Genomic DNA, 12,941 nt, shown 5'->3' with positions numbered 1-12,941 from the left:
TTTTACGGAGGCCTTTATTGTTGCTTTAAAATGGGTAATTTCAGCTCCCTGTTATATTCTTTATTCTTTATAAACAAGGCCACTACTGTTAACTTCCTCTCATCATTTATCTGACATGTACATCTTAAGGCCTTGTTGTTTTTGTCATGAGTAACAGATGGTGAATATTACACGGTGAAAAAGCTACATCATCTTCTGAGAACAAGGTTGATTTTTCTGAGCTTTTCGCACCACGGATGAAAGCATCAGCCAATCATGTTGTGCAGAACAGACGTCATGTCAACACTCAGGACAATGGCAGACCGGTACAGATCAAGAAATTATGGTTTTTGCGCTGGTGTTTGCAACTTTGCTCATGCCAGCAAAACCTCTGCACACAGAGGTTAATTTAACATAGGTAAACTTAAAATAGGCAATTGCCTCCTTTCTCATTGCCAGTAGATGAGTTTTTCTTTCATGTTATTTACTTGTGTGTCTCTTTCCACATTACAAACACTCCAGAAAACAGCATAGAGGCCTTTTATATATCTTTTACTTCAGTCTTTATTTCAAGCTCAATCCCAACTGAACGATTTTGGAGGCTGCTCGAACAGAGACGGATGGAAATTACACGTCAACATCCTTAATATCGATATGCATCATAGCATTGCACTGTGTCCACCCAGGTATGTCAGGTTTCCATCAATGCTTGTCAGAACCGGAGCTGACGAACACCCGTGATTACTGCAGAGCCATTTGAAGCGGGAATGAATGCCAGTTGTATCCTTTCCCACTGAAGACAAAAGCCAGATGTTAATGGGTGTTAGTGGGTTTTTTTGCCCAGCATGAAAGGGGTAAAAGAGACATCACATGCAGCTTTTCCTGAGCAGCCTTCTAGTGTACGGCATTTTGGATAGCAATGGCAACACCAACAGGGCGGCGAGCGTGACTTGCGAGTGTAGGGATGTACATACACATGAATTGCTGTGGAGAGTGCAGTGGGCACAGGGACCATGCTGAGTCCTTATGTGTCTGTTCAACACTTCAAGTGCAGATTATCACAACTACATCAACAATGCGCTTTAGGCACTTAGTAAGCTTAAATGCTTTCACAGTTTGAATGACTGAAAGAGAAGAGGTGTCCCACTGCGCACCATGTTTTGTAATTGGAAATTGTCAAACAGCTGTGATGCCTGCATTCACTGCAGCTTAGTCGTTTATTGTTCAGGTATTAGTGCCTCAATGACAACAATATTTGCCGAGTTTGAAAGTGGCTTTTCGAGTGACTCAACAACTGCTTGCAAGAGGTTGGAAAAGGAGTGATGGAGGCGGGATAAAAGATGTATGGACATGCATGCGTTAGTTTTGAGAGTCAAAAATAAAGAGAGAGATGGGGCAGCAGGGGGGCAGCACTGTGGTCGCAGCACAGTCAGGGTCTACTGAAATGAAAGCACATAATGCCTTCACTCTGTAATTAGTGTACTGGAATGTGAAGCCCATCACTGATAATGATTACAGGTGCTCAAGTATGGCACACACGCTGAAATGCACATCTGTTCTTTATGTCTACCTCTATCTATAACCGAAATCTCTAATTAAGTAATCAATTTGTTACATCTCTGACATCTGTGAGTAACTGCAGCAACATCTGTCGCAACATTAAAACTAATGGGACACGGTTTTAAAAGTTTATTTTTCTCTCGATGCATTTTACTCTAATTAGATAATCTACAAAGAAATGATGCTGCAGCTAAATGAAATGCATCATATACAGCTGCGACCACCACGATGGCCCAATGTAATATTATTCAAGAAAGAAGAACGGCCAAATTGAAGTGATATATTTAGTGATCTATTTCAACTATTTATTTAATTTGTTTAATCAAAAGCAGACAAAGCGGCCAGATGTTCCCGATTTTTAGTAGCTTGAGATGGGCAGTTGATATTGTGTTTGAACTGTTTTGGTACATGTTGATGGGGGTCTTTTGCAAGAACTGAAGTAATAAATAACATATACTCAAACAAATTTGTTAGAGCTGAACACCTTCTTTTTTGATTTTCTGTTGTATATGTGAATTAAACTCTGAACAGTAATCCAACACAAACATTTTTAAAATTCTTGCTTCCCACAATATCTGTTTAGAGCGACTACAGTATCATCCAGGTTCGGGAAAGATTGCGGATATGGCAAAAAAAGTGTTTAAGGTATGCAAGCAATAATTGTCTGTGACATTGACTATATGAAATGCAGATGTTTCATAAACCTGCATTCTTCTTCATTCTTCTTCTAATGGCCAGCAGTGGCCAACTCCACTGGTTTCAAAAATACATAAGGTTGTATGTAAGCTTATGAGAAAATGACCCTAATTCTCAGTTGATTTATCTCCTCAGCAAACAGTTACCTAATGGGTTTTTGGTCTTCTTCAATATAGCATGATGTTCATTTAGCAAATTAAGGTCCCGTTTAGAGAGAAATAGACAATCAAGCAGGGTACGCTTTAGGGCGTGTGATTGAGAAATTGCTGACATGGCGAGGTCTCGGGTTCTCAGTCAGATCCAATCAGGATATCCTACCCAGCTCCACCCTTTGTCCAAATATGGTCACCTTTGGCTTCTAAAAACCAGCCAGTCTCAAGGCCTCAAAATGGCAAAACCAATGGGTGATGTTAATGGAACAATTTTTCATACGGAAGTCTGAGGTGTCATCTGAGTATGACTGGAATGCAAAGGCATCATTTTCAATCCTGCCAAACATGCTGCTCTGCTGTGCTCATGAAAAGAGTTGCTCTCCACCTTTTGCACTGGACTCGCCCTCGCTCATGCTCGTGCAATGAAGCGATGCAAAGACTGAGCTCAGTTTATCCTGCACGCATGCCGCATGTGTTTGGCTTTTTCACTGCGAGTAAAGTCTTGCCCTGCAGTCTCACAGCGCCAGAGGGATTAGGAGCTGGCTTGACGACCGCTGACCTGCTTGCTCCTTTACAAGGCGAGATCAGCCATCAGGCTGCTGCTGCTTTGTGCCCTGCTGTTTGAGGGTTGTGTCAGGGATTCCTCCATAAGTGCACCGGGGTTCACCAAGCAGTTGGGGGCACACGGAGGTGGAGGCGGGGTGAAGCCTTTGGGCCATCCTCGGCGGTGTCACACGTTGCCCAGAAAGACTGGACGTCATCTGTCAAAGACCTCATCAAAGATCACTTTCAAGCCCCCCGAGTGGGACACACTTTCATGCGTGCTGTGACCAAATGGAGGTAGTGTTGCCATGGAGACTGCCGCGAGCGAGGGCCAGAACCAGGTTTTTCTAATCAGGCTTGAAACAGGCTACTGGCAGGCTTAGTGGTTTGCAATGACTCTGACAGCCATGTCATACAATACAATTTACAGAATTGCATAATTCGATACAAATCTTCTAAAACACATGTACAACGGGGATTTAAAAGAAAACATTACATAATCGCTCAACAAGCTACAAATTCAGAAGGAATGATGGAAGGAACAATGCGTTCAACATGTTGATGATGATGTTGTTATATGATATGGGTTGTATTAACAAAAAAGTAGTGGCTGATTATAACAAGGGGCGAACGGAGATGGTTGTTGAAAAACTAAAACGACCAAACGCAAAAGAAACAGTTAATGTTCAGAGGGAGGGGTTAACAAAGCACGAGGTTGTTATCTGAGAGGGGGAAAAGACGAGGAGCAAGGGGAAACAGAATAGGAATGCATGAATGGCATGAGAAAGGAACAAAGGCAAGAGTTATTGCACAAACTACATCTTCGGGGGACATTATGTCAAACACATCAGATCATGTGCACGGCGTAGAAACTTCAGGAAGCTCACGATGACAGGAGGAGTTGTTCAAGGAGATGCAACACGAGGAAGGCGTGACTTCACTATTTGGGGCGGAAGTCAAAGGGGTGACGGGAAGCTGCTTTCAGATGAGTATGTTTGCGCATGCATGTGCATTAGGGTGGAGCTCCATGTAACAGGATCTCGACATGAAGGGGAAATGCAGGCTCAGTCCAACTCCCTAATGAGAGGGAGAACCTGATCAGAGTCAGATGGGGTGCCCCGAGTGCACAGCCCCCCGCAGAAAGCGCCGCCCGACACCCTTTGTTACCTCCAAGTGAGCTGAGACCAGCCCATGAACCATGTAACTAGGTGGTTTCCAGGTTAATGAAAAGCTGTAACTCCGGTCCCACTGTCTCTCTCTGCTAAACTGACGACTGCCCTCCCTCCCCCACACCGCATCGCACCCTCCATCTTCACCCCCACATTCCTGCCCCTACCGACGGAGGAGGAGGAGGGGAGGTCAGGGTCAGGGGCAATTAACGGTTTACTTTGTGCGAAGTATGCTACATTTACATTTTAGGCTGATTATTATTCAGAGTGACTCACAATGAGAAAAATGTTGCGATTTCTGGATTCACTTTCATTTTTGGATTGCGAGTATTAAAAGCAGCAAAGAACAAGAACCAGAACTGTCCCAGCTGCAGATGTGAAGCTACATGTGTAATAAATAGTCGAACTAAACTTTTGTGCGCTTGTATTCACACTCAGTTTGGACTGCAGTGTGTGTGCGTTCTCATTGAAGAAGAAATGTGTAATCAAAATCAGGATTTTTCTGCTTTCCTTCTGTTTTATATCATTGTAAATGGATTTCTTTGGGGTTTTAAACTGTTATGTCGGACAAAACAAAGCACTTCAGATGGACATATTTCACTATGTGGCATTTTATTGAGCAAATGATTAACTCATAATGAATGTATTCATTGCAGCTTTACTATCCTCTGACAAAAAGGCCACTTCACACTACAGCTGATGCTATCAATAACCATTTGTCCGGTAAAAGAAGTATTTAATGATGCATTCAGGGTCCAAATTAACTTTTTGGTCCGGTACAGGCCAAAATATTTTTCAACTGACCATAAAACAGAAAAGATATCATTCCAAATTCAAAATGAGCCGCGGCAAACACTGCTAATCATCGTATTAGTTTTGCTTTTCCTTATCTGTGAACTTCTCTGTAAATTGTATTTTAAACATACTTCCACGTTGCTCTGTATTTTCCCTTTAGGCTGATCAGTAAGGCTGAGGATAAAATGTTGGCAGTTCATTTCTGCAAACCATGAATACACTCATAAGGCTACAGACAATATTTACATTTCAACAAAACGTGCCATGTCACATTCATGTGTCATGTCTATGACCTGACTGTCATATCTGGTGGTGGAGGGGGTGGTGGTGGAGTTACAGGCGACAGTTCAGGACTCTGTTTCAACATTGTGTGACATCACTGGGTATTTTTAAGGAGACCTCGGGACAATTTCCAGTCGTGTTTGTGGTGACCAAAACAGGTATTTTAAACCAAAACATGATCTTTTCCTAAGCATAATCAAGTGGGTTTTGTGCCTAAACCTAACCAGTACAGCCTTGTCTCAACATAAAACGAAAAATGTATATTGCCAACATTTATTCAGTGTTAAGTTACATAATGTTGCTTTAATTAAATTACTATTTTTCCAGCATTTGGTGAATGGCAGGTGTTAATTTTGTACCCTGGATGCATCCATGTGCTTACCTCAAAATGGCCTACATACATTTGTGCACATTCAACTCTTTCACAACGATGAAAGAGGCAGTAAGTCACACTGATGGAAGGTGGGCTCTGCAGGAGTCCCTCAGATGTAAGATAGATGTACTTGTTAGCAAAGGTGAGTGAAGGGGGTCATGGCTTGACTGGTCAGCGAGCAACGCGACGGGGAGTAAAAGTGCAACAACAAAGGCAGAAAGACACACTGTGAATCATCTGACAAGACTTTCACTTTTACGGCCCATAGCTAAAGCAGTGTTCAGTGTGGTCTAGTAGTCAAAAATTACTCAGAAGTGTTTGCTCTTCAGTATTTTTAATCATTTTGTCATAATGGGCTTGCTTTGCTGCTCTGCATTAAAAACATCTCTGAAATAGTCCAAATGTCGCACTATCAATCACGTTGGAAGTTATGTGTCACATTTTTTTTATTTATCTCTGGAACAAAGCTCTTCATTAATCTGCCAAAGCAGCCGTTTTGGAGGATGAATCATTATTTGTTTAAAGCAAAAAGCTGCCAAATGCTCCTTTTTGATTCATAACAGCAGTATTTGGCTACTGGTGGAGTGTTTCTACACCAACTGCTGCAGCTAATCCTGAATCCGCCTCCCTCCTCCTCCTTCCCCACTCGGAGAAAGAGAAGAAAGATAAACCCTCATTTGGAAAATAGGTAAACATCGGCTCCCGGGCAGGTACACAGTTAGTCAAGTTTACCTTGAAAAAAAAGGGGAAAAAAGGAGAAAGAAAGGGGGGGAAAAAATCCCTTTGATTCTGAGTTGGTGGAAAAAAGTAAATTTACTCCAGTTGCCGTTCAATTTGGACCGGTGGACATTAAAAGCAGGAGCCGGTGCCTAATAAGAGCCATGCCTGAGTGAGAGAGAGAAAGAGCGAGAGACCCAGAGAGCCAGTGGAGGTGTGTCTGTGTCTGCACTCTCGGCTCCAAGGCTCCTGCTAATAGATTTCAGCTCCCTCAGTGTCCCAATTAGCTGGTATGTATGCTTGGTTTATGAATTCATGTGTGGATGTTAAGTGTGTGAACATGCACGTACAGTATGTATATGTTACAATCAGCAACCCTCATGTTGTTTAGACACTCTCGACGCCGTCCAAAGAAAGACGCGTCTGTTTCTTGCATAAAAAAAAACAACAAAAAAAAACAGAGTATACCCGGAGCCAAGACCAAAAGGAATCAATTTGCACAGACCCATTCTCAGCACCTATCCACGTAAACACATGGCGACACAAACAGGGAAAACAAACAGATAAAGCTGTCCAGTTTTAAAGCAGCTTTTACCGCTTTTTAAGGAAGAGCATTACAAAGAAAATACTGAGTGCACTTTTAACCCTGACCCCGTGTGAGGACGGACAGGCAGAGCTCAAGAATTACCTGTAATAAACCCCCTTAGTTTCTACACGTGACCGTAAATCACACCGTGTGCCTTCAAAGTATCAAATATCGACTAATACAACGCCGCTCACCCCTGGCTTTTATCCTCGCGTTTCCTCCTCTGTGTTCTGATGGTGGCACGGCCTTCAAAGTGCAACCATCTCACTTTTTTAAAAGGCACGCCAAGCAATTTATTTACCAAGAAACTGCTGCCGTAAATGACAGAAAAAGCAGTACAATTTACTGACAAGTATGAGGCAGGGTGGGGAGGGGGGCAAAGAACGAAGCCAGGGGTCCTGGCCAGGCCTGTGAAAGACTATAAAGCTTTAGTAGTAGCCCACGACCTGTTAATGGCTGGCTGAGACACTGTGGTGTGAGGCTCCTGATCACTCAACAGCTCAACACTGCTGCTGCTCTTGCATAACACACAAACAGGAGATGGCAACGGAAAACACGCTATTAAAAGTAGCCTGTGCATTTAGTGGCATCTGATTCATCTTGCATGTTCCCATTTTTTTCACATGAACCACAGACCATACTAAAAAAAAAAATTAAAAAAAATGTGTGATTCTTTTTTTCTTAAATTGAGTAATAAGGTAAAAAGTTTGGGAGCATAAAAACATCTAACGTTAGCATTGTGTGGGGAATAAAGGAGTAAATGAGGCATTTCATTTTCCACAAAATGTCTAAGGCTCTTGGCATTGGTGCCCACTTGTGTGGATTATGAGTGCGGAGCTGGCAAGGCCAACTGAGCTGGGAAAAAAGACCTGGTATGCTCGGAACTCCACTACACAGACCCAAATACCCACCAAGAGGATTCAAGGCAGATGTGGACGAAAAGTTGCTCTCTTGTAAGCAGCCTAAACGTTAAAGATACACGAAATATGAGTTAATGTATGAGCTGCTAAGGTTGAACTTACCTCGTCTTCACTACGTCAAGGGGGTGCATCAAGCAGATCTCCACCAGACCTGAAAGTAGAAAAAGTCAGAATAAGCCTCTTTAATATTAGTCCATTAAACTATAGAGGGGCTGAAGTGAAATCAGAACTTCCAGGTTCTGTTGGTAAGAAAACCTCATTCAAAATCCCATTGACATTTTGAACTACTCTAAGAACTAAAAATCCAGTTGGGAGCACAAGTAGGAGGTTGTCTGTTTCACTTCGCAAGTTCAGACAAGGGCAAAAACAAATAACAATCAAACAGAGGAGCTATCTGACATCGTGGTTAATTAAATATTTTAATATTGCGCAGCCTTTAATTAACACCATTTCCCTTAAGCCATGGAACATTACGTGCTAAATGCCATGGCACGAAAAAAAGAGACGAGTCCGTGGAAGAGTTTTATAGATATGGCAAAACCTGGTTATGGCACCTGGGCTTGGAAATTTTAAGTAATTGCTGTTCAACTTTAAATTTCTCATTGCAAGTTTTGTAATGGATGCCCAAGACCATGCTGCGTTTTTTCAGAAAGATAACAGAGAAATACTGAATGAAAGATCGGTCAAGTCATAGAAGCTAGAGGGGACAATGCTAGCTTGGATGTGATATCAGGACGTTGTTTCTTTATAAAGCATTAATTACAGTTGTAATGTAAAGAAGACTCAGCAGTCGTCTCCTTTTCAGTAACACACACACACACACACGCACACACACGTACATCTAAGATATCTCTATGGTTCTCTTAAAGCATCTGTGGTGAGACTCCCATTAACCACAGATTCCAGCATAAAACCATCTTAAGTCAGTTGACACAGAATTGATTATAGACTAACTGTTTTCACACACTTGTCAAGCAATAGTTGCTTTGTCAAATATTTTTTTTCATACCATTCTGCTTTTCTTTTTACAGCAGGCACGTTACACTGAATGCTGTCCACCTGTCAAATCCACCATATAGACTCTATGTGAACTTGTACATGTCAAATTAAATGTTAAATCCCCGCAGGATCAGATTGCAACATAAATCTGATGTTTTACGTCATGCGTGACAGTTCACCTGAAAATGATCTGATAAATCGTCTGACAGCTGACTGGGGCAAAAGTCGCTGGAGGTTTTGCCATGTGATTTTTTGCTTTCAAATTTAAAGCTGTACAAATGCACTTTTGTTGGCCCCTTATGGTTCGAACTGAAATCCAGCGCCTGTCGATCCTCCATGAGAACCTCATCACCTCTCTGATTGTCACTACACCTGATACTGCTTCAGTAAATCTCAGTGCTCTTGAGTCTGATGCCATCTTTGCAAGAACAAGAGTCTGAATGAGTGACCCGATGAGACTTGTTTCAAAAAAAATCCTGTGAGTGACTGTACTTGTCTGCTTTTTGAAGGGCAGAATCCATCAACCATATCATCCACGCAAACCAAGCACATCACCCGTGTGCCAGCAGCTGGAGAATCAATGCAGCTGGGTGATCAGTCAAGGACTCTGAGGTTTCACACACACGCTAACTATGCGCATCTGTGTTGAAAAGCCACTGCTTTGGCACGGAGGCCTTCTGACTCAATCAGTTTTTTGTTTTTTTTCTTAGCTAACAATTCTCACTGCATCCCTTCACTGGTGCTCTGAGGGCTTCCCTTGCAGATTCCTCTGTGTGTGTACACAGCTGCTGTGCAATATGGACTCTTACTAATTTGCTCAATTAAACATATTGTCTATAAAAGAATGTCTTCTGGGGTTTTTCCAAGGAAGTAATTATCAAGTGAAATACCACAGGAAAAATTACTTGGTTGAACTACAGTTGAATCTTAATGTACGAATGTGATGATCAAGAATTACTCAACAAAGCTACCGGCAGGCAACAGTCAAACAAAACTCCATCTGTCACGGCTCAGTTGACCTGAATACCGTAATTAATGATTTTGCACTGAGAAGGTAAATACAAGGCTGCTTTGGACACCACATCCCGGACTTGCTATTAATAGGCTGGCAGTGAAGATGAGGCGCATCAAATCTTTCAGCAGGTAATCAGATTACATGATGAAACCTGACCTGCCTGCCTGCTTTATCAGCTTGTGCAAACATGAAGATGCTGGGAAGTGACCAAACATGCTCCAACAGGAGATGCAGAGGTGGGAAAGTAAAGTCAAGAACAAAGACAACTTTGGCAATCTCAAACAGTACACTTGGACACTAAGTGGGAAGCAAAAACAAAGAGCAGACTATATAAACATCTTCTAAAATTCTCAACATTTCCAAAAGACTCCTGCAAATTGTGAGTGAAACATGTTAAACTTAAGTCATATTCACTTTATAGCAAAAAAATGAAGTTTTTGCGCAACACGTTTCTTTTTTGAAGAGGATTCTTCAGGGGAGTCTGTGGAAATTAAGATAACTTATCAGCAAACTATAATGGTACTCAGTAGAGCACATACAAGGCCCAACAGTCCCCTCATTCCTACTCACTCATAGATACCAGCCACCTAAATACCCTGATTTGTTTCCATTATGAGCCATGCACTTTTGCCTGAGAAATTGATGAAAACGTCCTATCTCGCAATGTTAAAGAAAGTGAGAAAAAGATCCTGGATCCGTCCCTTTGTCCGAATCCGCATCAGAAGTTAAAGGGAATTAATCAATTAACTGTCAATGTCAATTAATATCTTGATTAATCAATTAGCCATTTGGTGTTTAAATTGTTAGAAAATGGTGAAAAATGTCAGTCAGTGTTTCCCAAAGTCCAAGATGACTTCGACAAATGTCTTGTTTTGTCCACAACCAAAAGCTATTCACATTCTTAAATGTTTTCAATAATAACCAAAAGAGCGTGCTGCTAATGGTTTCTTGTACCTGCAAGTGACCAGAGCAGCTGTGCACATCTGGATACTTCACTTAAAATGATTCACACTAGATTTTGGGCCTCATCGTAAACCTCAGATTACAGGAACTCTAAAGGATACAGGTTACCAAATGCTTCATTAACTTAGAAAGGTAACAGTAGTTAACACTTTTTACTAATTAACACACCTGCCCCGCTGTGCCGTTCACATCCAGTGATTGGTTCAGTGTGTCGGGCTCAGTTCTCAGGCTGTCTGTGTCTAAGTGCACCGGGGACCAGTGTCTTTAGAAGTGAGGTGAACGTCAGTTAGAAGAGCATACGCCTTCAAGATGGCAGTTGCAGAAGGATTACGTGATGACAAGCGTGAATGCAAAACTACGTCGTGTTTATTTGAGCGTGGGTCGCCCCCGCAGACTAGACACGTTAAGAACAGCTGCTGGCAGATGAGACGACAGGCTGTAGGGGTTTGAAGGAAAACCTGACGAAGAGACAGAGTGTGATCATAATCCTAAAATGACCTTTGTGTGACATGTGGTACAGCTCTTGTTTAAAGCTTATTTAAACTGACTTATTTCTACATTGTGGGAGGCCAAATCAATATGTTGTAGTACACTTCCCACAAACATTTATCCAACAACTACCTGAAGTCTTCTATGCATCAAAAAAATGAATTCACCCTTAGGCAGTCTTAGATATTGTACAATAAATGTAGAATGGGTATTACTGCAACTGATGAGTAATTTTGTGCTGAAGTGTTGTCATTTTCTGACATGTTTCCACTTAATTCATCAACTTTCCTTCATGTCAATGAACAGCCCAGTCACTGGGATAAAATGTGAGCAGTTAACCGCTGATACGTTCACATTAGTACATGTCATATGCCTACGCATACTCTACAAAACGTGTCATATCATGTTCACATTACATGTTTATGACCTGCCATATCCAGAGGTGGAGGGGATGGTGGTGGTGTTACATGCGAGAAGGCTGCCAAGCCCGTGACCCCAGTTCGAGACTGTGTTTCAACATTTGTAAGAATGATACTACTGGATATTTTTAAGGAGGCGTCGTGTTTGTGGCGACAAAAAAATTGATGTTTTACTAAACTTAAGCTGGGGGTCAATAACCCGTGGCTCTTTTGCCCCTCTGCAGTGGCTCTCAGGCCCTTTCATGATTCTTTCATTGTCTGATTGTAAAAATGGGTAGCCGAAGCACAGAATAGCATCAGACCCAGAGCTGATTTTGTTGTGTTTTATGCTCTGGCCTGAGGATTGATTGCTGTATGTGCCTGAGGGGAAAAAAAAGAAGAGGGTTACTGTGACGTTTGCTTACCCCTGCCCTAACCAATAGAAAATTGAACATGAAGACCCATACAGTTGCAACATAAGGAAATGTACACTTTCAACATATGTGTAGCTCGGAGAAATGTATATTGTGATGTGAATGTATATATCTGCTGATTGTGTTCCCTTGTGTTCCAGTCACAGAGGTCCTTTGTGCTGTATGTCAAAAGAACAAATGAAAGTTTATCCGCTTGAGCAAAAGTCAGAGAGCGAATGTTGTTGTGTGACTTGTCAATCATATTGCTGCAGAAACGGGCGTTGCATTGAACTGACGACAGATCCACAAAAGACGCAGCCTGTCGCTGAAAAACGTGTTAATCTGCGAAGGCTATTTTCAGTGATGCAATTAATTGCTGATATTTCAAGGAGCCGAATTGTTTTCTCGTCCTGCCCGGCAGGGAATATTTGACCGTTAAAACCTGCCAAGTATGTACGAGTGTCATTTTACTTTGATTCAGCTTTGCTGGTGACACATCATGGAAACGTCTCTGCTTCAAAGCCTAAAGACACCCAATAACGTCTAATTTCACCTACAGCTTCTGGCGCTGCTGTGCCCCAGTGCATCATGCTCTTCTACTCCAGCTGTCAGCACATACTACTGTTTAATCATAGAGCGCGGCAGCAGTGAACCCACACACACTCTCGGGAGCACTTCACACTCCTCTGTAGCCTCTGATGCACAGTCACCGAGCATGGTGAGGGCAGACCAAAGAGATGATGCTACTGAGCGGCTGAGCTCAGCTTCCTCTTCTTCTGCAGAGAGCCACCTCCTCCAGCTGTTAGGAGGAGGAGGAGGTAATATTACAGTGACCTGCCATCTGGCTGACGTTGATGGCTTTGCTATGCACCAGTGAGTGACATATTGGGAG

The 12,941-nt window shown here is 42.2% G+C and overlaps 1 protein-coding gene across 1 annotated transcript in view; it reads right to left on the bottom strand.

Moving 5' to 3' along the window:
* Positions 1 to 12,941, bottom strand: part of slc25a21 (solute carrier family 25 member 21) — a 95,553-nt gene that overhangs the window by 23,582 nt on the left and 59,030 nt on the right. Inside the window, exon 3 of the mRNA XM_073483002.1 lies at positions 7,875 to 7,923. Within this exon, the coding sequence (XP_073339103.1) occupies positions 7,875 to 7,923 (49 nt within the window). The remainder of the gene's footprint in view (positions 1 to 7,874; positions 7,924 to 12,941) is intronic.

This window comes from Pagrus major, chromosome 16 (assembly GCF_040436345.1).
Source record: "Pagrus major chromosome 16, Pma_NU_1.0".
In the NCBI taxonomy this organism is placed as follows: Eukaryota; Metazoa; Chordata; class Actinopteri; order Spariformes; family Sparidae; genus Pagrus; species Pagrus major.
Note: the sequence above shows the minus strand (reverse complement) of the source record. Positions and strands in the feature narration are given on the sequence as shown.